This window comes from Tupaia chinensis, unplaced genomic scaffold (assembly GCF_000334495.1).
Source record: "Tupaia chinensis unplaced genomic scaffold, TupChi_1.0 Scaffold145685_1, whole genome shotgun sequence".
Classification (NCBI taxonomy): Eukaryota; Metazoa; Chordata; class Mammalia; order Scandentia; family Tupaiidae; genus Tupaia; species Tupaia belangeri.
Genome location: NW_006205542.1, coordinates 5040742 through 5067649, shown reverse-complemented (window position 1 = coordinate 5067649; position 26908 = coordinate 5040742). Strand labels below are relative to the sequence as shown.

The 26908-nt window shown below is 39.3% G+C and overlaps 1 protein-coding gene across 4 annotated transcripts in view; it reads left to right on the top strand.

The window, feature by feature from the left end:
* The window catches only part of FILIP1 (filamin A interacting protein 1), a 287383-nt gene that overhangs the window by 138910 nt on the left and 121565 nt on the right, over nucleotides 1-26908 (top strand). For 3 of the 4 annotated variants that reach the window (XM_006168325.3, XM_006168322.3, XM_006168320.3), the window contains exon 2: nucleotides 24853-25134. In XM_006168325.3, coding sequence (XP_006168387.1) covers nucleotides 24859-25134 — 276 coding nt within the window. In that variant the 5' untranslated portion in view covers nucleotides 24853-24858. Of the gene's footprint in view, nucleotides 1-12574; nucleotides 12600-24852; nucleotides 25135-26908 lie in introns of those variants that run through there. The other variant, XM_006168321.2, reaches the window with a different exon arrangement.

The window sequence follows — 26908 nt, the reverse complement described above, 5'->3', positions numbered from 1 at the left end:
TCCTGATTTCTCTGTAATTTCTGGAAAATCATATACATTCTTCATCTTAGCAAAGAGCTTGTATTCTAGTAGGGGCTTTGTGATTCTGAGGACTTTTGAGAAATTAGTCTATATTTTTTACATTCTTCTGTTTATCTGAGCCAGAACAGAGCCACCTTTCCCAGGAGAGCAAGTAGAATATGCTGATGTACATCATGTTTTCCCATACCCTGCCTTTTTTTTTTTTTCCAGTAGCCTAATCGAATGGTACAAAGATATATTGCTCGCATATTGTGTATAAGTGCTGTACTAATTGCTGCAGGGGTAACAAAGTGAACTGAACAGTTTTTTTTTTTTCCCTCAAGCAATTTATGATTTTGTGGGATGAAAGAAATGGCAAGGGGACCAGCAGTTAGCATAATGGCTATGTCGCTGGACTCCCATGTAGTCAACTGCGGTTTGACTGGACCTGGTGGCTTAAAACTCACACCGGGCGCGTGTGCGTGCGTGCCCAAGATCCTGAGAGGAGAAATTAATCTATATTTTTTACCTTCTTCAGTTTATCTGAGCCAGAACAGAGCCACCTTTCCCAGGAGAGCAAGAAGAATATGCTGATGTACATTGTGTTTTCCCATACCCTGCCTTTGACAAAGGATTGTGGCATGGCCATCCCCTGTGGGGGGTGATTTCTCACTTTCTGTCTCTCTGTCTCTCTCTGTCTTTCTGGCGAGTGCATGCACTCTAGAGCAAAAACCTCTCCAAAAAAAAAAAAAAAAGGAAAAAAGAAAGAAAGAAAGAAATGGCAAGTATACCAAAGCTGTAATGTGGGGACAAAAATAAATATAATTACTGTTTCCACTTTTATACCTAACTTGGGCTAAATTTATCGAAAGATAAAATACAAAAGAGAAAGGTAAGAATAGCAAAGTCCACAGACTATGTATGTTCATTCATTGCTGGGAATAGGCTTCCTCCAAATTATGAAGTCCTGATGTTGGATTTATACCATAGCTCAGTGAATGAGAAAAATCAAATTACTTAATCTTTTATAGTGTCAATATCTATATATAGCCTATGACAAAGCATTAACCCTCTTTGGCTGATATTATCTGCCTTACTGGATCCACTGGCAGACATGCAACTAAATGCTGCTAATAGAGGCATATTCTGGAATTCATGACTAAAACTGGTTGTCTTTCAACTGTCACCGTGCCATGGTAATAGAATGTAACAGAGATAGTGCAAGCATTATTACAATGCGACATAGCTAAAGCGGGCACGTTACACAGGGCCTCGTCTCTAAAATCTTTTGTTTAAAAAAGGTTTATATAACCTTGTAGCTTACTCCTGTGAAAAAGACAAGTATCATTGACACCCTCCTTTAAGTGGAGAAATGAGAACAAAGCACGCGCTCATTTCTTTCTTTTTTTTTTTTTTTTTTTTTTGGAGAGGTTTTTGCTATAGGGCATGTGCACTCACCAGAAAGACAGAGAGAGACAGAGAGACAGAAAGTGAGAAATCACCCCCTGGGGGGATGGCCACACCACAATCCCTTCTCCTCCATTCTCCTCTCAGGATCTTGAGCATGCATGCACACACGCCTGATGTGAGTTTAAGCCACCGCAGTCAGCTACATGGGAGTCCAGTGACATAGCTATTATGCTAACTGCTGGTCCCAAGCAGTTCATTTCTTTGAGATGTCCAGTTATCAGTTAATTTCTTTGGATTGCCCAGTTAGTCCCCTGGCTAACATTACTAATGACTAATCTTTAGTTCTTGAACAACAATTTTTCTCCAGCTCACTTATGTTCTCAGCAAATCATAAAGGACCTGACCAATGAGCGCTGCCCTACTTGTTCCACTAGAAAAGCATTAACGTCGTCAAGGTCACTACTTGTTTGTATATATCTTTGACATCATGTTTTTAGACTGTACTTGAGGCAGTCACCTCATAGCTAGCACAGAGAGATCCCAGACTGTATGGACACACCAGTAACTCTTACCAAAATAGCACAGACCCAGGCTCTCCCAGGAGGCTTCTCTGGCCAAGAGGGTTGCTGAAATGAGCTGTGTGAGGAAGATGAGAACGCCAATATCCTTATGAACTGAGCTTTATTTCTAATAAAAGAAAGGAAAACAAGAACAAAACTTTGACTTCAGCTCAAAATCCAGCTTGTTTTCTTTATAGAGGCCATTTGTTTTAAGTGTTCCTACAGACTCATGTTATTTTTTTCTTAAATTATTGTCGCCTTTTTCAAGGAAACAAATGACTTCTGATTTTTTTCCTCTTGCCTTCCCTGTACTTTTCTGTCTGTTTTGAAACAGCTACAGCTTTGTGGTCTGAGGCTGGCTGTCAGACCATGCTTTATCCTTGTCAGGCAAATGGAGGGTTAAATGAGGGAAGAAGCAAGGAATGCCAGGTTTATCTGGTCTGTCTGTCCAAATTCTGTCTTTATAATATTTTACTTAGGAATGCAGAAAATGTCTCCAAGCTATCTGCATGGAAAAGTAAGAGCAGGGAGTTGAGGTCACAGGAGTCACTTGGCCCTTTCTCCATGGTGTCTGGAGCCAATTGGCATGACATGGAGGAGCTGATAGTGCCCACCTCTTCTCAGCTCTGCCTTTGGTGACATCATGCTGGTGGTTTAAAATCGGCTGTGATGAAAGCATTTAATCATGAAACTCTGAAAATGCTACTAATAATGTCTTTTATTTCTTTTTTCTTTTTCTGGAGAACCAGCTAACCGACATGTTACTGCCTTTCATCCTTCTTGCCTGTACCCCAAAGATTTCTATCAGTGTCCGGTAAAACCTCTGACATATTGTCAGCACAAAATGACAATGCAAAATGAGTTATGAAGACATAAATTCTCTTTGTGTCATCATTAAAAGATAGCTCGAGGGGAGAGCTTTGTCCCATCATCTCCACGAACAGCCTTTTAGAGCTCTACCAAATAAACATCAATATGTGATACAGTGTGCTTTCTAAACGAAAGCAGCTTCGAACTAATCTATGATCCCTTTTTCTCACTTCCAACCAGATTAGTCCCCAGCTGTCCTTTCCCCAGTAGAAACTTGGGAGCTGCTCTACTCCTGACTTTGGGACATACAAGTTGCAGAGGATGCTTTCTGCTGCAGTGACTTCTGTGACTCTGTGGCTTCTGTAATCCCAAGGGCTTCAAGGCATCGGAAATTCTGGCCTCGACATTGCTTTCCATGTGTAGGACGTTTGGGTGGTATCTGTGCATTGGGGACAAACGCTGACGGCTTCTGTACCTTCCTGAGATCCTCTTCATTAGTACCTTTGATAACGTCTCAGCAGCTTCAGTGATGAGAGGAGAGGCCAATGGCAGAAAGAGCTAGAATGAAGGAAGTCTAGGAATGTCTCTTGGTGACTGTCATGACAGCATCTCGAAGTACAATGATTCATCCCTCCCCGTTGGGGACTTTTAGAAATAGCTAAGTAAGGGTCTTTGAGGAGAGTCTGCTGGTACCCAGGCACAGGTGGGAGAGGAGTTTGAGAGGTCATCATTTTATTTTTAGGCTACTGTATTCCAAGGAACCTGATTTTAAGTTCTTGTTCCATGAAGCGCCAGATTTCTTGAAACCTGATTGAATCAGATATGACTTAACTCCCAGTTAAGCCCCTAACCATTATTTACATATTCATTTATATTCCAAGGTAAAATATAAACAAAGAAATCACCAGTGACTTGAAATCCTCTTCTGAAGAAAAGTGAACAAAATCATAGGGCCTCTGAATGGCCATTATACATACAATTTTGTTCTTTGATCAAACAGTCAAAGTATAAAGTACTTTCTTGTTTAAAATGTCACATTAAAAATTCACTCTTTGAATCACTGTGGCTAAAACCTTCACTACCTTGCATAAGAAAGGTGCTCAGTAACATTTCTGTGGAATTGGCTTTTCTATAGGAGTATCGAATAATACTTTCTTAGTACCGAATAATACTTTTTTTTTTTTTGAGAGGTTTTCGCTATAGGGCGCGTGCGCTCGCCAGACAGAGAGAGACATAGAGATAGAAAGCGAGAAATCCCCCCCCAGGGGGGATGGTCACGCCGCAATCCCTTCTTCTCCATTCTCCTCTCGGGATCTTGGGCACGCACGCACACGTGCCCGGCGTGAGTTTTAAGCCACCGGGTCCGGGACGCGAACCGCGGTCGACTACGTGGGAATCCAGCGACATAGCCATTACGCTAACTGCTGGTTCCCCCGAATAATACTTTCTTAAAGACAGGGTTCGGCTGTGTTGCATCTTCCTGCCTCCGCCTCCCAGTCACTGGGATTGCAGGCGTGTGCCATGGCACCTGGCCTTTGGGTTGGACTGGGAATCAAATCCAAGTCTCCCACTGGTCCCAGCCTGTGGAGCACAGTGCCTTAGCAGCAAGCACCACTGTGGCTGTGCAGTCAACACACTTTTAAAATGATAAACCAAACCATGGGGCCTAGTGGTGTTACATCAGTAAAATGCAGTGCAGTGGAAGGTTCTGGGTTCACATCTGGAGACTTCCCTGAGTACATTGGGAATTGGTAACCATGATCTGGGGCTGGCTAAGGCTGGGCGTGGATTCAGGGTGCCGTGTCTCTGTCTTCACTCTCTCCCTCTACTTTTACCTCTTTCCTTCTAATCTCTCACTTATGGAATAAATTAATAAATAAAGTTCACAATAAAAAAGAGTGGTTTTTATGCTCCCTACTCTTAATAATAGTAATAATCAACTAATATAAAAGTTCAATTGGAAATAGTTTATTTAGCCAGTCAGCTAGCATAAGCAAAAGATATTAATAGTTTCTCCAGTGACTTAACCTTTACAATCGGAACAATTTCACTAGTCTGTGAGGTCCTTGATGACAGAAACCACCTATATTTCTTTTCTTTACCAAGGATCTGACACTTTGAAATCACTCAGTAAGTATATAGTGAATGAAAATAACAAAGTGGGTCCTGAAAATCTTGCAAATAACAATGATATCAATTCTAACTTCGAACTTATTATTGAACAATATATTTTAAAGTGACAAAGAAAGGTTTATTGTAAAATTTTCTTCTCAGTGTTACATTCACATGTAGGGTTATGGTATATATAAATATACAAGTAACAATACTATTTAATGAAAAAATCAAAACGCTCTTTAAATATAGAGGGTAAGTAATTTATAAACAAAGTGAAACCTATAGAAGAGAAAACATCCAAGTCTGTGGTTGGTCTGGCTGAGACTTTTGTTCAAGCTAAATCCCACTATTTATAGTACTTAGAGAAAAACTCTATATGCACACAATATGTATATGTTACTATCTCTTGCATAGAATACTGTGGGAGATTTATAAAAAGTATTTATCTCCTGAAGTGTGGATTTTCTTTTGTCTCTCTTTTATATATCTTCTCCTCCACCAGTCATTGGGCACATTTCCGTTAGAGTGGAAGTGTTAGAGGACAGAGGGTTGTTTAAGTTTGTTGCCTTCCTTGGCTCAGGAGTCCATACTTGGGCTTATTCTCTGCCGAGGACTGTGCCATACCCAGTGTGAGGGACAGCCCTTTGTTCACAGAGTATGCCACACTCTCACTCTGGTTTGTCAGCTGCCTGGCAAATCTTTGTCCTTGGCCACAGGTGTCATTAGATGTGAGAATATGCATGACTGAAGACAAACACATCAACACTTTTAGAAAAGTAATCTTCAATTTGTGTCCTAGTATATAAGAACAGAAGTGGACAGAAAATATAGGGAAGAAGGGTAAAGGATGCCCTCCCTGGTTGAAAAATCCTCACTTTGGGCATTTTTGTTGGCTTGAATGGCATCTGGTGAAAATAAAATGTCAACGAAATAAGAAAGTAGTATTGAATTACTGGGAAAGTATTTTTTCTCATAGCTACATGAGAAACAGACTTTACTATTTATATACATCTTAATTTTTAGACATTAAAAATTATAGGACTGTAGCCAAAATTAAAAATAACCTGTGTTTTGTACTTTCTTGATGTGTAACTATAGAACATTCCTTGACCTTTCTCTGCCCTTGCTTCCACTATTTAGTTACTATGGCTACCACCAGACTCACTATTTGTTTTCCCTGATGTGAAAGAATAACAGTGTCCCATGAAGGACAAAATGAAGGCTGAACATGCTAACTCAGGGGTAGTCCTATTATTACTATAATATGCAACCAGTCGGAGTTAGTAGTACATTGTGTTGTGATACACATACATTATTATTTTGCTAAACTTGTCCTTCATTTTGAACTTTTCTTCTTAGGTCCATACCAGGCGACTGGACAGCTATGTGCCTGTTCATGCTCTTCCCTCAGCTTAGAAAGAGTTTACTCATCTCTTAGGGACCAGCTGGAGCACACCATCTGAGAAATGCTCAGTTCTCAAAGCTTGCACTCTGTCCTAGTGTACAGCTGTATATCTTTACGTGTTTCCAATTTCTTACAATCTTAACAATTATTCAGAATCAGTTCTAGTCAACCCTCAGATGTGAGACTGCTATTAAACCAATCCCAAGCTTCCTTTATCTTAAAGAGATAATTAAATCTCTTTAATGATCTGCAAAGTCATTGAGGTGTGAGCTTCCCTTATATTTATTTATAATGTTTATTATTATTCTGTATACCTAGAATATTATTTATAACTTATAATAATTGTTACGGATGCCTTGCACTGTCAACAAAATGTAAAGACCACTCTTTGGGACTATGACTGTCTTAAAGGAAGTAGCATGTTTCAGCAACTAGCATGGTGCTTCTGTGCTTATTATGCAGTATTGTAATATACAAAAAGTGTTTGTGGAATGACATTGATCCCATAATTGTCAAGCTGGAAAGGCCTGGGGGATAATAGTAAAAGATTAGTGTGTGATATTTTCTTGTTTTTGCTCCTGCTTAAACTATTGCAGAACCTTCTGTCACCTTCATCCAGGTTAATTTAAGAAGTGAGCCCCCAGAGGTGTTCATTAAGTTTTCCAAATACTGTCCTGCTCCTGAACTGCATTGGCAGTCTATTGCAGCCTCTGCCACTGATGATCTTCCCAACCCTGACAATTTGGAATTTTCCTAAATCCACTTCCTGTCTCCTGCATAGCTAGTTCTCTTCAACAGAGCTTTTCCTGGAGTACTTCTGTTCCTATTTGCATCTTTATTATATCATTCTGTTTATGTCTCCTGTAGGCCTCAGCTTTGGCTTCATGCTTATGGAGGTATCTTGAGGAACCTGTTCCCTGTCATGTACAAATTGCCCCCCCCCCACCGGAAAGTGACTTTGCCCTTGGATCAACTTGTGAACAGGGTGCTGCTTTTTTCTTTTTGGAAATTCCTCTCCAGGAAAGTTTTTGACTATCCTGCACATAGAGTCTGACTCTTGCCTCCATCCCCCTCCCTTATGCATTTCTGTCTTCCATCTAGGCTTGTCCAGATTGGGCTTAAACTCAAATGGTTTCAGAGGACAGGTGGATAATAGACAGGTGAAACTGGCAGAGTAGTTATATAATGAACTCTTAAAAATTAAACACTCCCTCCTTCCTTTTTTAAAAATTGAAACATGAAACTCTTTTGGTGTAGCTTTTTACTTCTTAGGTACAGAGAATTCCTCCACTATAATAAAAGCAGTGCAAATGTCATAATGCATATATGACAGTTGACTCTTGGTCTCAAGTGCCCAAGAGGTAGAGAGTTGGTAAGGGCTGTGGTGAACTAACTAGTAAATGCTCATCTAAATGGTTAGATACTACTCAACTTCAGCTACATGTAGCTATGTGAATCCATAGACCCAGTAGTGCCAGGTCTTCTGATTTTTTTCAATAAAATATAAAATCAAGGTTATTTGTGAAATATGGCTAAAAAAAGAAAACTCATTAAACACGCACACACACAGAAACCATGTCTGCAAAGAGGTTTTGGTCTGTAGGCATCATTTTGTAAACTACAAGTCTAAACTCTCAAAGACCCTACTGGAAAATGAATGATAACATGGCATATAAACAGTTACAATTAATATTATTTTTATCTGGCCAAGCCTGGTATTTCTAATTTTGTCATGGAGAGTGCAAAGAGTTGATAAAATAGATATTCTGGGGCCTCTGCAATTTTCTGGACCTAACTTGGTGCTACCTTGTCCTCGAGCATTATCTCTCAATGTATGGTCCTGAGAGCAAAAGCATCAGCATCTGGAAACTTGTTAGACAAACAAATTCTCGAGCCCCACCCAGACCCACAGAACCAGAAACTCGGGCTGTGCTAATAGCCCTTCTGGTGATTCTGATGCACACTGAAGTCTGAGTACTACTGCCCTAAGCTTTGAGAGGGAACTTTTCTTCTCTCTCTTTTTTTTTTTTTTTTTTTTTTTTTTAAATCTTTTCCTTAATCCACTTGTTTGCGCAGCCAGAAAGACAGAGGCAGAGAGACAGAAAGCAAGAAATCACCCCCCAGCGTGGATGGCCATGTCGCAATCCCTCCTCCTCTATTCTCCTCTCAGGTCTCGGGCACGCACACACGCACACCTGGCATGAGTTTAAGCCACCGGGTCTGGGACTTAAACATGGGAGTCCAGCGACATAGCCATTACGCTAACTGCTGGTCCCCAGAGGGAGCTTTTCAACTTGCGCTGTGTTCCTGAAGCCCTGACAGGTGGTGTAGCTCTGCTCCTACTACTGCCCCATCCTCAACACCAAGTTTTAGGAGCCAAGACATGTGTGATATGTGTCCAACTTGGCTCTTCAAGAAAGAAATATTGGATTGAGACTCAAAAGAGGAAACTGGCACTTAGAGAACAGAGGATTTGAGAATTAAGCATGTTGAGAGGGAAGAAGAGAAAAATAAAAATGTTTCCAGATTGCTTCTTGCCCTTTTTATCCCAGGGCTTATTTTATATAGGAGCATCAGCTAGTGCCATGATTTATAGCAGTACTTAACTTGCTCTCCCTTTAACTCAGCCTCTTAAAAATGGCTACTTGGGCCAGTGGATGATATAACGGTTATGTTGCTGGACTCCCATGTAGTCAACCATGGTAAAAGTCCTGGACCCGGTGGCTTAAAACTCATGCCAGGTGCATGTGTGTGTATGTCCAAAATCCTGAGAGGAGAATGAAGGAGAAGGGACTGTGGCATGGCCATCCCCCATGGAGGGTGATTTTTTATTTTCTGTCTCTCTGGCTTATACCCTGTAACAAAAATCTCTCTTAAAAATAAAAAAAAAAGGTTACTTCTATTTTAATTTTAACCAAAGTCTTAAAAACAAAGACTCTGAGGAATATAGAGTTAGGATAGTGATATTTCTATATGATTTAAGTTTAATCAGATTGATTTCTTAACTCCCTCCTGAGATTCTAGAAGTGTGAGGATTCAATAGGATAGGTGAGCTGTGTTTAAGCTTGGGACACACTTCAGAGAAGTTAGGACAGGGAAGGCCCTTTCTGGAGCAGAAATGAAATTTTGAGGATCTCGTTTCTATAGTTTCAGTAAAAACCATAGGAGAGGAATAGATGGGTAAACAGGAAAGGCCCCTAAAAGAGGGAGGTGAGGAGGGACAGAGAAAGGCAATGGATGGCTTTGGGGCAAAGGACCTTGTACCATTCCCTCATCAAAAACTCCTCATTAATTTCCTTGAGAGATGCTGCACAGTAATTTCGTTATTGGAAAATCCCTGAGCTCTGATTGCCTGTAAGCCCCATATGAGTCTTACTTTTTGATTTTGTTTTTCAAAATCAGAGCAGAAAGAATAGTGATAAAATTAAAAAAAAAAAAAAACTCCTTTATATACAAAGTCTGAAAGCCTTGCAATACTCTATGATTTATAAAACTGTGACTAGCAGTATATTTCAAAATTAAGATACCTCATAAAACTCAGGAGCACAAGTCTAGTACTTGATTTCTTTGTGACTGAATTCAACTTTTTTCTCTAGTTATCCTCCCACACTCATTCTTTCCAGTTTCCACCTGAGGTAGAGAATTTAGCCTATTGACTGGTAAATTCAATTTTATCTTTTTTTTTTTTTTTTTTTTTTTTTTTTGGGTTTCTGTTTCTTCCACAGAGAGAGGGGTTACGTGTACTCTCCAGAGAGAGAGAGAGAGAGATGGAGAGAGAGAAAGTGAGAAATCAACCCTTAGGGGAGATGGCCACACCACAGTCCCTTTTCTTTATCTTAATCCTCTCAGGATTTTGGGCATGCACATTCATGTGCCCTGCATGAGTTTCAAGCTGCCGGGTCTGGGACTTGAACTTCAGTCAGGCACGTGGGGGTCCAGTGCCTTAACCTATACGCCACCTGCTGGTCCCCTTATCTGATTGTTTTAAAAGTCATATTAAACATGCATAACTCAGCCCTAGACCAAATCAAAATTGTATTTTAGTCTTTCTTTTCTCTCCTCCTAAGCTTTCCTCCTTTGTATTTTGGGGTATCACACAAACATGGTGCATCAGTGGTGGTGGGTGAGGAAGAGTTTGCTAACATGATTAGCCTGATAGAAGCAGCAGAGTGGGTGCAAATTCACGACCTGGTTTACATTGGCCTCCCTACTTCTGTCAGAACTGACTACGTAATTTAGAAGGCTCAATGTAAAATGAAAATGTGGGGTCCCGGGACCAGCAGTTAGCATAATGGCTATGTCACTGGACTCCCATGTAGTCGACTGCGGTTCGAGTCCTGGACCCGATGGCTTAAACTCATGCCGGGCATGTGTGCATGCTCAAGATTCTGAGAGGAGAATGAAGGAGAAAGGATTGGAGCGTGCCCACCCCTGGGGGGTGATTTCTCGCTTTCTGTCTCTCTCTAAAGTAGCTGTCGTTTATACGAAAAACCCCCCCAAAAAAAAAAAAAAAAAAGTGGGGCCTAAGTTTAAAAATAATTAAGAATTTGTATTGACTGACATGCATGACGATCCCTTTTGAAAAAACAATGTAATACACTGTAAAGTTATATGCAGTTCAATGTAATATAAACAAGATTATGATGATAATAAACTTAAAAAAATAAAAATAAAAATAAAATGAAGAATTTCAAGATAGCACCAGCAGAGCATTAAACCTAGTGCAGAGCCCTGTGTAACTGCATGGCTCACACTCCTGTGCAGCTCATCCTGCCTATGCTATCTGCTGTCAGTATGGCTGTATGCCAGTATGTCAGTATAGCTTTTGATAAGCCCAGGACCAGGGAATTCTACCCGTGCCTTTCATTTCAACCTCGATTTAGATGGTCGTCCTTGGGTCTCTCTGCCTCAGTGATTCTATTAGAGTGCCAGCTCCCTCTTCAAGCTAGCTTCTGCCCTTGCTGACCACTTGACCACTTCTCTATCTCTTCCATATACTTAGTGGACATTAGTCTTCATCACTTTCTTTCTAGAGTTGCACACCACTAGATCTGTATTGTCTGCATAACCCATTAGCCACGGTATGACTAATGTCAGTGGGAATGTTGCTGTCAAGTTTTAACCATGAATCAGCATGTCAAGCTTTTCTACCTTACATTCCTCAAACTTCGTGGGATAACTCTTTTATGCTCACAGACCCTCGTCAACCTATCTGGGAGATAAGAAGAGGATGGCTAGGTAGATGTACAACTACTATCCCCTTTTCCTTTTATGTGTTGTGTGTGTTTTCTCCTTAGTTGCAGCCAATCTCCACTTACTACAAACTGGGGGGAGGGGAGTGGGGAGTGGCAGAAGCCATTTCCATTTTTGTCTGCTTAAATGCAGCTCTCAATCACATTTGTTACACTGTCTAAATCATGATTGGCAACATTTCTGGCAAGTGCACGTGCCTTATAGCGAAAACCTCTCAAAAAAAATGTGGGGCCTAAGTTTAAAAATAATTAAGAATTTGTATTGACTGACATGCATGGCAATCCCTTTTGAAAAAGCAATGTAATACACTGTAAAGTTACATGCAGTTTAATGTAATATAAACAAGATTATGATGATAATAAATTAAAAAAAAATAAATAAAAATAAAATGAAGAATTTCAAGATAGCACCAGCAGAGCATTAAACCTAGTGCAGAGCCCTGTGTAACTGCATGGCTCACACTCCTGTGCAGCTCATCCTGCCTATGTTATCTGCTGTCAGTATGGCTGTATGCCAGTATGTCAGTATAGCTTTTGATAAGCCCAGGACCAGGGAATTCTACCCGTGCCTTTTATTTCAACCTCGATTTAGATGGCCATCCACCCTTGGGGGTGATTTCTCGCTTTCTGTCTCTTAACTCAAGGCTAAGTGTCAACTCTGGCCACACCTGTTTGTTTATGCATTGTCTATGGTTGCCATTGTGCAGTAATAGCGGAGTTGAGTAGATGCAACAGAGACCATATGGCCTATAATGCCTAAAATATTGATATCTGCCCCTTTAGAGTGAGTTTGCCAACCCCTGTGCTAGATGCTCACAGTTGAAAGTAAAATGTTCTTGTTGCTACTTAGACATTAATAGTTAATCTGTCATTGGTTAATGTTCCCTCTCAACACTGCTACTGAATACTTTCACACATATATGGAAAGTAGAACAGGCAGTGTTATTTCACATACGTAGTGGGTTGTACATCTGTGCATTTCTATCTTCATTTTACAGGTGACAAAAATGTGAGTTGGAGAGTAAGTGGCCTGTCCAGAGCTACAGAGTAAGTGTGTAGGGCTAGGAATTCCACTCTCATGTTAATGGGGAATATCTGCAAGACGATTTAGTCTGTTGGTAAAACAAAAATTGAGGATGTTGATGTGTGAAGTCATGGGACACCTTAAGCTTGCAGTGGAGTTGAGTGATATGTTGAGGTAGAAGAGTTGGAAAGTAGAGAAGAAAAGTGGCTAAGGGCCATTCTATGTGTGAATAAACTATTCCAAAAGTTGGTGACTCATTTTCTCACATACCTCCTGCTCACAAAATCTGAAACCTGCATTTCAGTATGGCATTTTACATTAATTAAATTCCTAGTACCTCAATTAGCTCATCACAAAGTTCTCCAACTTTATTGCTCTTGTCAGTCTTTGCATTCACATAGCAATTAACTTTATGAAGACTGATTGACTGATACAGAATCTACATCCTGAATGCAATGTCGAGGTGATAAATATCTTTAAATATCAGATAAACATCTTTGACAGTCATGTAACTCTAGATGCAATTATAGGGTGTGTTTATTTTTAAAGAGTTATTTATTTAATTCCATTTGTTATCATTATTTTTAATGATTATATATATATATATATATATAGAGAGAGAGAGAGAGAGAGAGAGAGAAAGGGGAATGATAAAGCAAGTTGCCAGGTCCAGAACTTGAACCACAGTCGGCCATGTGGGAGTCCAACGCCTTTAACCACCATGCCACCTGCTAGCCCCTAGCATGTGTTTTAATGAGAATAATTTTTTCACCAGAGGGCATGTGTATACACTGGAAGAGTGAGAGTAAGAGAAAAAGTAAGAGAGCACCTCTCAGGGGGATTGGTCATGCTGTAATCCTTTCTCCATTTCTCCCTCCTTTTGAGATTTTGGACACACACACACACACACACACACACACGTCTGGCCTTTTTTTTTTTTGGAGAGGTTTTTGCTACAGGGTATGTGTGCTTGCCAGAAAGACAGAGAGAGACAGAAAGTGAGAAATCACCCCCCAGTGAGGGATGGCCATGCAGCAATCCCTTCTCCTTGATTCTCCTCTCGGGATCTTGGGCACGCACACGTGCCCAGTGTGAGTTTAAGCCACAGGGTCTGGGACTCGAACTGTGGTTCGACTACATGGGAGTCCAACGACATAGCCATTATGCCAACTGCTGGTCCCACACCTGGCCTGTTTTATAAGCCCATGGGTCTGGGACTTGAATGGAGCATGAGCAGTTGGTCATATGGGATCCAGCTACATCAACCACAATGCCATAGGCCATCCTGGAGATAATTTTTACTTTTTTCTTTTCTTGGTTTATAAAACAGCTATGTTATGTTTTCAATTTAAGCTCTCTATACTTTGATCTAATCTAACAAAAGAGTAGCTCAAGGTCAATTAGAAAAGACAGTAGTCTGGAGGAGTTCAAAAGAGACACCACCCAACTTCATATCTTACAATTGATTTTAAATTGTTCTTTCATGTTAATAAATGACTGAGGGATTTGAAAGGAAAATCATGTAAAGGACACTTGAATACAGTTGACATGTGTGCTGGCAGTTAGAACACATGAAGTCATCGTCAGCACACAGATGGGGTGATCTGTGCAGTATTTCATCGTTCTCCCTTGTCAGCATGAAGCAGTGATATCATCCAAACCAACTCTATGTCTTTCTTCCATGGAGGGAGGTTAACTTGTTAACATTGGGATTTGCTTCCCCGGGGGGGAGGAAGGTGATTTCTTGCTTTCTGTCTCTCTCTGTCTCTTGCAAGCACACTTACTCTATAGCAAAAATCTCTCTCTAATAAAAAATGAATTAGTGATGTTAAAAATTCTAGAAAAACTGTTACATCATTATTATATATTACGCTATATTACTAGTTAAATGCTTTCCTCTTTCATATGATTGACAATAGCCAATTTATAAGAAGAAAATAAATGGGGAAAAACACCTTAACCCCTTTTATAGATGCTAGAAGTGAGTATAAGGAGGTGAAATGTGATACTTGGACTATAAGATCACAGATCCTTAAGGTATTATGAATACAGTATTCCCTCCTTATCCATGGTTTAACTTTTTGGGGATTCAGTTACTCATGGTCAATTGTTGTTCAAAAACAGGTAAGTATAGTACAATAAGATACTGTGTGAAGGAGAAAGAGAGATCACATTCACATAACTTTTATTATAGTATACTGTTATAATTGTTATGTTTTATTATTTATTGTTAATATTTTACTGTGCTAAATTTATAAATTAAACTTCATCATGGGTATGTGTGTATAGGAAATAAACATATTGAGTCATATTTATGCCATGACTGTTCTGACGACCCCACAGTATATATAGGGCTGAGAGTCTTGGAAGCTTGGGTTCTAGTCCCGAGCATGGCATTGATCAGTCAGCTGTGTGACTTGGGGCCAAGGATTCCTCATTTTAACATGAGAGGGATACAAATGCAAACATGCTTATTACAGGGAGGTAAGATAGAGACACTATTCTTAGGCAAAGTTGTTTGTATTCTAGATGGGTCAACAAGACTGACCACAGAAGCTATTCAAGAGCCACATAACATAATATGTTACGTGCTAGAAGAGTGGCACAAGCGCGATGTAGGACAGGAGCTTAGCAGAGGATGGAAGTGCAGGCTGGAGTGGGGAAGGGATTGTGCCGAGTTGCAGCGAGGAGCAGCGCTGACAACTGTGGTGCTTGTACCATGTTCCATACTCTGTGACAGGGATGCAGTACGAGGAGCTCCGGGTTCAGATCAGAGAGTTTTGGTTGAAACTGGGGCAACACTCGGATCCTGTGACCTAGGGCATCCTGAGTCCCTGTTGCCCTGTGGAGCTGATATCTCCCTAACTTGGCAGTAATTGTAACTTTCCGGTTTTCTCACACTGCCAACACTTAGATGTCCAAGTTAGTACCCACTCATCTATAAAATTCCATTCTCCAAAACTGTGTTGATATTTCTGATCTGCTGTCCTATTTTATTTGTCTTTTGTTTCTTTCTTGTCATTTTAGTATGTTTCAGAAGAGAGAAAAAATAAACAAAAGAATTTATTTGCCATGTTTATCCCAAAGTGTGTGTGTCACTTTAATGTATATATTTTTTTAGTCTTAGGAATTTCTCTAAATATTACTAATTGTTTTTGGCATCTGTTACCACAGTGTATCCAAATATTTCTTGATTCTAATTATATTTTCATCTGGTCACTTTTATTGGCAGCTATGAGTTTTATAAGTCTGTATTCCACTATGTAAAATGTTATAAATTCAAACCATAAAATGACATCTATTAGATGGTATTTTGATGATCTTATAAGCTCTTCAAGGAGCTTATATTGATTATTTGGAGCATAAATAAAAATATAAGCAACAATAAAAGTACCACATAATTAATTGAGAACAAACAAATGTACAAAATTGCTGATAATGAAGAAATGGCACGTGTTGGGATAGTCAGAGGAGGCCTAGCGAGTACAGGAAAAGAGCAAGCCACTCAGGGAAAGAAATTCATGAGCAAAGACATAAAGTGATCAGACATCTTTACAAGTTGTGAATTGACAGCATGGTAAATGTGAGGGTTATTGGACATAAGTCTGGAAATATAATCTTTCTGGAGTGGAAGATCTTGAATACCAGATAGTGGCTATAATGGAAAACGAGAGGCAGCTGAGAAAACATTATGATAAAGACTTAATCAATCTGGGTCTTTTACTAAAATGCTGATGAGAAGTCACACTATATTGCCATTCAGTTTCAAACTTAAATTGTGCATTCTTTCAAGCCAGCTAGTGGCATGGTGGTGAAGGTGGCTGGATTCTCATTTCTCTGTCTACATGGTTTGAGTCCCATACCCAGTAGTTTGAAAACATGCTGGCTGCATGTGTATATGTGTGTGCTCCCAAAATCCCAAGAGAAAAATGAAGAAGGATTTGCAGTATGGCCATCACTGCCTGGGTGATGATTTCTCATTTTCCCCATCTCTCTCTTTCTCTTTCTGTCCCTCTCTGGTGAGTATATATACTCTATAAAAAACCTAAAAAAAATAAGTAATGTGCATTCTTTCTGACTTAGACATGCTAATTCAGAAAGAATTCTTATCTCAGGGAGTTCTCTGATCAATTATTTTGTTACACTTTGTCTTTTTTTCTGGAAAACTTCTCTAGATCTGCTGATATTGCCTTTAAAAGATATCAAACAGAATTCTATAAAATATTCTACCATGATTTTAAGCTCAGGAAGAATGTTTTTTCTATTTTGCCACAGTTATAACAATGCAGTAACTGCAAGAGAGTCCCCTTTCCTGGATTCTAATATTTTATAAAATTATTTAAATGAATTTTCAATTTGTCTTTGTAGATCTGCCCTAGAAGATACAAAATACCTTAAATAAGCAAAAACCTTGTTTATTTTACAGGTTTAAATGAGTATAAAGAATAAATTTAAAAATCATCTAGCATAGTGTGATGCATAAGTAGGATGAAGAGTACAAAAGAAACTGTGAAGAAAATTTAGAGGAAACTTAGGAATGAATGCTAGTCTCAGGACCAGCAGAAGGGATATTGATTACATTGCTGAACTCCCACATAGCCAACTGCCATTGAAGTCCTGGACCTGAAGGCTTGATACTCATGCTGGCACATGTGCATACATGCACAAAATCCTGAGGGGAGGATGGAAGAGAAGGGATTGTGATGTGGTCATCATCCCTGGGGTGGGGGTGGGGGGTGATTTCTCGCTTTTTATCTCTCTCTCTCCTTCTGTCTCTCCAACAAGTACACGTGCCTTAAAGCAAAAAATAGAAATAAAAATTAATAAAAAAACTAATCTCATGAGAAATGTTTGACCTTTTCACAAGTTGGGACATCTGTAAGCAGATTTAACCTGTAAGTCAGATAAAAAAGAACAACCTGGCATTGATGGAGAATCATCTACTCAATTCTATTGGTCTTTGGCATCTTAAAATACACTGATGACTGGCGCTAGCAGGTGATGTGGTGATGAAGGTGCTGGACCTCCAATAACCAACTGCTGTTCAAGTAGTGGACCTGGTGGATTGAGACTCACACTGGGTACATGTTCGTGTGTGCCCAAAATCCCAGGAGGAGAATGGAGGAGAAAGGATTGTGGCATGGCTTATCCCCCTGGGGGGTTGATGTTTTATTTTCACTCAATGTCTCTCTCTCTCTCTCTCCTTCTATCTCTCTGGGGAGCACATGTGCCCTATAGCAAAAACCTTTAAAAAAAATCACAGATGACCTAAAACAAGGAATGATGTTTTCTTTTGCCTGTAGTTTTTGGTACTTTGGGTATTGTCATTTAGGTCTAAAAGAGAGAATCTGGACAATTCCGTGGTAATGTTCTGGAAGCCCTACTTGCTGTAGGCCTTTTACCAGGCCACACTGTAAAATATAGGTTTCTATAATTATGTGCTTTCCTTTTTACTATGTACTATTCTTTTCCCTTAAAATTCTATAAAGTAACTTAAAAATAAAATTATATATCTAAAATCATTGTGGTGTCTTATCCTATTTACTAGGTAGTTTCTTGGAAATATATTTAGAGAAAATAAAACCAGAAAGAGATGGGAATTGGACACTGAGACACATTAGAAAGATGCCAGAATCTAATTTATGCAGAAAAGTTTTAATGGTGGGGATGAGGAGTTATTTTGACTAGTGTTGACTCCTAACAGGAAAAGACAAGTCTGAAAGGAGGCAAGGACAGGAATAAGTGTGCTAGGGAAAATTCAAGGTCAAGACTGGTATGAGCAGGGCCAACAGGGGTGGCGTACTGGATTTCTACAAGGCCAACTGTGGTTCGACTCCCAGACCAGGTAGCTTACTTTCTCACTTTCCCTTTCTCTTTTTCACACACACTCTCTCTCTGGTGAGTGCATATGCCCTGTAGCAAAATTAAAAAATAACAGTAATGGGACCAGCAGTTAGCGTAATGGTTATGTTGCGGGACTCCCACGTAGTCGACCATGGTTTGTGTCCCGGACCCAGTGGCTTAAAACTCACACCGGGTGCATGTGCGTGCGTGCCCAAGATCTCGGGAGGAGAACGGAGGAGAAGGGATTATGGCATGACCATCCCCCCTGGGGGGTGATTTCTCTCTTTCTGTCTATCTGTCTCTCTCTGTCTGTCTGGCGAGCGCATGCGCCCTATAGCAAAAACCTCTAAAAAAAAAAAAAAGGTTTAGGATAACATTTAGCCTTTCCTTTTTTCACATTATAGTCAGCAAATTTCATGTAAAATATTGCCAACTAATTACTATGAAAGAAAATGTAAATGTATTTCATGAGCTATGTTGGGATAACCTGTTGGGTTGTCAGAAAAGTCCATTTTTTTCTATGTAAAAATGTATCATGACTTTTCTGACAACCCAATACTTATTGAAGAGAAGAATCTGTACCCCAAATAACATTTATTCAAAAAAGGAGGGGCAGGGGAACCAGAAGTTGGTGTAATGACTATGTCGCTGGACTCCCACGTAGTCGACCACGGTTCGTGTCCCGGACCCGGTGGCTTAAAACTCATGCCGGGCACATGTGCGTGCGTGCCCAAGATCCCGAGAAGAGAATGGAGGAGAAGGGATTGCGGCATGACCATCCCCCCGGGGGGTGATTTCTTGCTTTCTGTCTCTATGTCTCTCTCTGTCTATGTCACGCGCCCTATAGGGAAAATCTCTCCCCCACCAAAAAAAAAGAAAAAAAAAAAAAGGAGGGGCACACAACTTAATATAAATCTTCAGTTTATTTATAACTTTTTTCTTGAAGAGAACTTTCTTCAAAGGCAGTACCGTGGGATGAAGCAAAGGCATTCTTGGCTTCTTTCAGAAAGTTTATTTGTGTATCTCAAACTTGCATCCATTAAAAAGCCAGTTGGAGGGAGCCAGCAGGTGGCATAATGTGGGTTCACACATGGTAAACCAAGTTTGAGTCCCAAACTTGGTGGCTTGAAACTTACCCTGGGTGCATTTGTGTATGTGTGTGTGTGCACCAAAAATCTTGAGAGGGGATGGAGAAGGGATTGTGTTATGGCCATTCCCCCCAAGGGGTGATTTCTTGCTCTCTCTCTTTCTCTCTCTCTCTCTCTCACTGTATCTCCAGAGATCACACATGCCCTAAAGCAAAAATGCTCTCAAAACCAAACCAAAACAAAACAAAGCCCCAAACTCTCTGGGATTCTAGATACCTTTTCTATTACCTGCCAGTTACCACTGTTAGTGTAATAAACAGGATTTGGCCAAGTCTGATTAAACTTTTACCATTGTTCAGTTCCAGGGCTTATAGCACAATAAGGCTATAATGGTCCTGTTCAGATTTTGCATCCTGTTTTTATAAGCTATATCCTTAATAGTTTAGCAGTTGCTTTTCAGGAAGTTTTTTGAATGATTTATTAGTTTACAAGTTCTGCATCATGTTGATGATTTTAGAAAGAAGTATTTTTGTTTAGTAACATAATTTTAATTTCAAGAGTATTTATGGAGGAAGACATATGTGGATTTCTGAAATTCTGTAATGTGGAGTAAGAAAACATTTTCTTAGTGAGCATTTGTGAATTTTTCTTGATCCTTTGATCGTGGGAGTGTTTTGCCCTTCCAATTGTTTATATTTAAGCATTAGAGGAAGAAAATTGGATTACTAAAGTAGACCACTGGAGTCAGACCTGGATTGAAATCTGGCTCTTCTATTCAGTAGGAGTAGCTGTGGGGGGCCATTAGCTGGCATATGGTTAAGGTACTGGACTCCCACATGACCAACTGCAGTTCAAGTCCTGGACCTGGTAACTTGGAAGTCATTCTGGGCACATGTGCATGCCTGCCCAAAATCCCAGGTGGAGAATGGAGGAGAAAGGATTGCAATATGGCCATCCCTTCTGGGGGGGGGAGAGTGTTCTCATTTTCTCTCTCACCATACCTCTCTGTTTCTCTCTGTTGAGCATGCACACCATATGGCAAAAACCTTGGAAAAAAATAATAAAAATAAGGAGTAGCTATGTGATTCAGAAAAAGATATTTAATCTTTGACCCTCAGTGGCTTCATTTGTAATAGCACTTACTTCACAGGGTTGATTGAATCTTAAATGAAATGCTATATGTAAATATTTCATACACTGTGTAACACTTCAGAAATAATAAATGAGAGCTATTAAAAATCAGGAAAAGTAGGAATGTCACTAAATATGATACATGGAAATGTGTTATGGACATTTTCTCCTTACGAAATAGAATAAAGTGATTTACAATGGACATTATTGACATCAGATTTGGCTATGCTATTGAGAAATTATGATTTTCTATCTCATAGATGCCAATTCATTCCTAAAACATTTCTTGACTGGTCGCTGAGTGCTTTTGCATTCCTGAGATAAAACAGGTGCTGATTGTTGATTTTGTTGTGAAGTTAAAGATAGAGAACCTGTTGGGCTTACCAAGAAAGGACTAAAATCTACATGCTCATGTCAAAGGAAATTTGATTAATGTGACATTTCAGTGTAACATAGGGAAAATTTTCTAATAATTAATATCATGGTTCTATTACATGAGATTTTGCATAAGCCATAGTGAAGGGAAGGGAACAGGAAATTCAAGCTTTCAATCTGATTAGTGATAGAAAATAATTAGATAACTCTAAAATGTATAAACATTTTTCTATAAAAGCCATTAATACTATACTAAAATGTATCTAAAATCATTCATTTCAGACTGAAATTTTTAGAAAGAACTCAAACTAAAAAGAATTTATATGAATTAGATTTTACTTTTGCTATATTTACAAATATAATTATGATTGAGTAAATGCATGTAACATGCATAGTTATGCATTTGTCTTTTCTTAGGAAAGTCCTAATACTAAAGATTCTTTAAAAGATATAAAAATCCAAGGAGATAGACAGAAATACATGACATAGTCAAATGTAAGCACTATTTATGATTAAGACTGTGTATGATTGAGTTTAAAATATTACTACCTTATATCCTGTCCTTTGGGAACCATTGTCTGGGATTTCTTTTTCTTTTCCTTTTTTTGGAGAGGTTTTGTTTTGTTTTGTTTTGCTATAGGGCACTTGCACTTGGCAGAAAGACAGAGAGAGATATAGACAGAACGTGAGAAATCACTCCCCCCCCCCCGGGGTGGGGGGAGGATGACCATGCCACCATCCTTCTCCTACATTCTCCTCTCGGAATCTTGGGCATGCACGCACACGTGCCTGGTGTGAGTTTAAGCCACTGGGTCCAGGATTTGAACTGCGGTTGAACACATGGGAGTCCAGTGACATAGCCATTACGCCAACTGCTGGTCCCACCATCGTCTGGGATTTCTATTGACTTACGATCTAAATTGAAGTTGTCAACCAATATTTGATACATCATCTCAAAGAGACTTAAGATCTTCTGGAGAAAATTATTTCAGATAAAACGAATTCACATGTGGTATGGAGTTGTAGGGAATCCAATTTAATTTGGGAGCCCATGTGTCTTAGTTGTGATGTGTAACAGGTCATGAGTTAAATTTGAAACTGCTATTCATCACCTCTTTCCTTTTTCTGAGGGGTTGGGGTGGATCACGTCAGCCCACTTTGTCCACAGACAAACTATGATGAAGTTTAGTAGGTCTGTTTCAAAGTACTTCAGCTTCCATTACAAAGAAATATCTTTTCTTTCTTCACCAGAGAAGCACAAAAGGTGTTCAAAAATTGAGAAGTAATCACTGAGTGAAGCAGAAAATAAGGTGCCGGCATCAAGGACCACTTCTTCAGTTTCTATTGTTCAAAGATAGGGTGCTGAAAAAGGTGCATTTGATTCTAAGAGTTCAGTTTAAAAAGTGTGACTATAGATTTCAAAATTCACTGGATGAACTGAATATTCACTCTCTGAAAGGAAACATTATACTCTTTTTCTGTTATAAGCCTGATATTTTAAAAAGCTTTCTTTTGTTTCTTAAGTATGGTTCAGTTCATAAAGGAAATTTACTTTCAGATAACAAAGTCCCTCTATTTTATCTGGAATGAATAATGAAATCTTGTTGTTTAACTCAAGGATAGGGCTAATTATACTTTGAGTTCTCAATAAGCCCATGTGCTAAACTACTATATTTAAGAGTTTAGGCAAATCTCGTAATTCAGCCCCCAGGATATGAAAGCTCTTTTCACAGGACTTTGTGTTCTAACCTTTGAGTACAGTGTTTTTGATTGTAACATACCTGTTGGTCAAATTATTTTGCTCAGAGAATTGACAGAGAATCTGTGAAGCATTCATCATGGAATGACTTAAATGAGCTCTCCATGGGACAAGCTGGGACCTTAACTGTTGCTTTGTATTTTTTTTTAACCTCAAAATAATATTTTAAATTCTGATTTTGAATTTGATCTGTTTTCTTCCAATTTCAGTGTTCTTATTACTGCAAATGACTGGCATATAAAAGGCTCAATTTAAAAAAAGACTATAAATAGAATTTCATATCACTGAAACCTACGCCACCCTATTCCTCCCTTTGCTTTTCCTTGTCCTCTCCCCAATTCAAGCCCCATCTACCCTGCATGGATTCATCTGCACAATGTAGCATCCTACTTGTTTCTGGCAGAGTTTGAGGTTTGAATTTTCTGATAAATAAACTTTTAAATTTGGAACAGTTTTAGGTCCATAGGATTATTATAAAGATAACACAGGGGGTTCCCATATACCCCACATCCAGTTTCCTCTATAATTAACATCTTATATTAGTATGGTACTTATATTACAATGCATGAATCAATATTGATACAACATTTTAACTAAATTTCATGCTTTATCTGATTTCCTTAGGCTTTTATGTAACATTCTGCTCTCCACTCCCCAGCAGGGTACATGCACTAGTCAGAGAAAAAGAGAGAGAAAGAGAGAGAGAGAAAGCCCCTCCCCTCCAGTGGGGTGTGACCATGCCACGATATTTTTTTCCTCCACTTCTCCATCCTGTGAGAATTTGGGGCATGCATGTACATGTGCCTGGTGCATTTTTCTAGGCTCCAGGCCAGATTTTTAACCATAGTCAGCAATGTGGGAACCGACCTTCCATGCACAGCATTTGACTGCTGCACTCCCAGGCCTGCCCCATTAACATTCTTTTTCTGATCCAGTATCCCATCCAGGATGCCACGTTACATTTAGTTGTTATATGTCCATAGGCTCCTCTCGACTGTGACAGCTTTTCAGATTTTCCTTGTTTTGATGACCTTAACATCTTTAAGAATCACTGTCTAGGAATTTTGTAGGATGTCTCTCAACTGGAATCTGTCTGATGTTTTCTCATTTTTAGACTATCATATAAAGTTTTATGGAGGAAGACCATGAAGATAAAGTGTCAGTCTCATCACATTGTATCAAAGATATATACTGTTTTAGTCTACTATTCTGTTGCTAACAGAAATACTGGAGACTGGGTGATTTATAAGGAAATAGAGATTTATATGACTCATGATTCTGGTGACTGAAAAGTCCAAAGGCATAGGGTAGACATCAGTTTGTCCAGAAACAGAGAAATTGGCAGATGTGGAGGGAAAAAGAGAGAAAGGGATGCAATGACCTCCCCCTTTTTAAGTCATGTTCTTTTTTTTAATAATTTTATTATTTATTTGTTTATATTTTTATTTATTTTGTTTGTTTGCTATAGGGCACATGTGCTCACTAGAGAGAGACAGAATAAGAGAGGAAAAGTGAGAAAGCCAAGCCACCAAGACCGGGACTGTGGGACTACCATGTGGGAGTCCAGCACCTTAACCACCACACCACCTGCTAACCCCACAACAACTCTCTCTTACAAGCACATACCCTGTCTCATGAGAGTTGGAACTCACTCAGTCTCTTAGGAGACAGCATGGACTCATTCAGGAGGGTAGTGCCTCCATGATCCAGATGCCATGATCCAATCACTGCCCCTAGGACCAAATTCTAGAACATGAACCTTGGGGTGGGGGTGGGGGACCAATATCCAAATCATCACACAAGCTATTAACATAGCACTGTTGAGGTTGAGCTTCACCATTTGCTGGAGGTGTTTGTCAAATTAGAATAACATTTTAATCTTTTCCTGAAGATTATCAAAGCATTTTCTTTGAGATTTTAGTGACATATTCATTAAAGTTATAATGAACCTAACTGTGACTGATCTTTTGGCCTTCTTTATTGGTGATGCTGTAGAATTGCTGTAAGTTTTTAAGTATTTAGCAAAAATAATTTTAGCAGTGGTAAAGAACATCTTTTCTTTGTGTGTGTGTGTTGTAGGTGGGAATGAGATCCCGAAACCAAGGTGGTGAAAGTTCACCTAATGGGCATATCTCCTGCCCCAAGTCCCCCATCATCAGCAATGCTGCTGATAAAAGTCTCTCGGAAGATGGAAAAAAGAAGAACAAATCAAATAGAAAAGAGGATGATGTCATGGCCTCAGGAACTGTCAAACGACACCTAAAACCATCTGTAGAAAGTGAACGAAAGACGAAGAAACCACTGGAGTTAACTAAAGAAGACCTTATCCAGCTACTCAGTATAATGGAAGGGGAGTTGCAGGTATTCAAACTTTCTTAACTGTCATATCTCTCGTTGTTAAAATATAAAGTAAGGGATTATAATCCATTCCCCACTGGACTGTGAACTTCATGAGGAAAGGAGATAAGACTTCCTTATTCATTTCCAAATCTCTAGTGCCTGGCAAAAGTTTGCACACTAAGTAAATATTTGTTGAATGATAAATGAAAAAGTGCTGATTCCATCTGCAAGTTTCTCTCGAAACAGGACATTTCTTCATGTTATGATTTTAATAATAGTTTAATACAGGTCTCTGTACTTAGTAGGCAATCAATTAGGTTATCTAATTTAGACATTCACTGACCTTGAAAAAATACAGGGAAGTCATGATTATTGGGACAACGTGAAATTCAGTTCTTTTGCTTTTTTTTTCTAGAAAGGAGAGTAGGAGAGAGAGTAAGAGGTGGAGAGTGGGAGGGAAGGGGAAAGAAAAAGGTGGCTTTGTTGAAACCAGCTTTACTGCTCAGACTTTTCCATTTTGTAGTAACTTTTGACCTCCGTTTTCTACAGTGCCATAGGAATTGAGATGTATGCAAATAAGCAGAGTACTTTGTTGTGAGGAAACTAATTGTTTCCCAAAGTATTCTCAGGCTTGTTATCTCATTTGATCTTGAAAACTGTGTGGATGTTATTATTTGTATTTTATAAAGAGGAAATTGAAGCCCATGAAGGTTAAATGGTATGTCCAGATCTCATCTCAGACCTCTGGATCTCGGTGAAGTGCACTTTCCATTGCCCACCCCCACCAACCTTACCTAGCCCTTAGAGTGGGGTCCCTCCCCTACAGTCTGTGCCATTAGGGATCCAGGACTGCAGTTGGAATTCTGACTTTCTGAGCCCAAACAATCCTATTTCTGGAAGTAGAGAAATAATGACTTCTTTTTCTTTTTGAGGAGAGGATGACATAAGAGTAAAGCTGCTGTTTTCTTTTTTGTTTTTGTTAGATTCTTAGCCTGCCTGTGTCTCAAGGGAATACTAACAATGATATGAAACAAAACCTTTGTTGGCTGACTGGTGTTAGCATTAGGAGAGGTAATTTGCAACCTACCCTAAACTAGGCTGTTGCTTTGTTCCTGATGTATGTCATCAATGTGTTCGCACAGATAACAAAACCCCTGGGATAAAGAGAAATATAAAACGTACAGAACTCAAGTTCGAAAAACAAATAAACATTACTGAACTTACCATTTACAGACAGAAACATCTCGTTTGCCTTTCACAGCAAAAGATGAAATTTTCCAGAGCACTATGATTACTAAAAATAGCTTCTCCACTCCCAGAAATGTGGTTAGTGTTTTGTCTGTTAACACTTATTGTGTAAGGAGGTAGAATTACTCCCAACTTGTTAAGCTACCCCCAGCTGACAGATATTGACCTGAGTAAAAGGTACAACAGTTGTCTTAGAAACCTTCACAAAGCAATACCATCATCTCATTTCTCACCCCAGTGGCTCCTGTGAAGCCCGTGGCTCTAATTTTTGAAGAAGGCTATTATATGAAGGTGGACTCAGAAATATTTAAGATTCATGTGGCTTTTATATTCATAGTGGTGCTAGATTTTTGGTCCTAGGCATGCAACATATAAGCTCACACACCCAGGATATTAAAGAAATTAGTCAGAAGTCTCCCCCCAAAAAATGCATTTTGCTTTTTATTAAACTCTCTGAATACTGAATAGTCACCTTACATAATGGATGTCTTTCTGAGCAACTATAAATAATTAAAAACTAAGATACCATCTGTGGGAGAGGCAATAT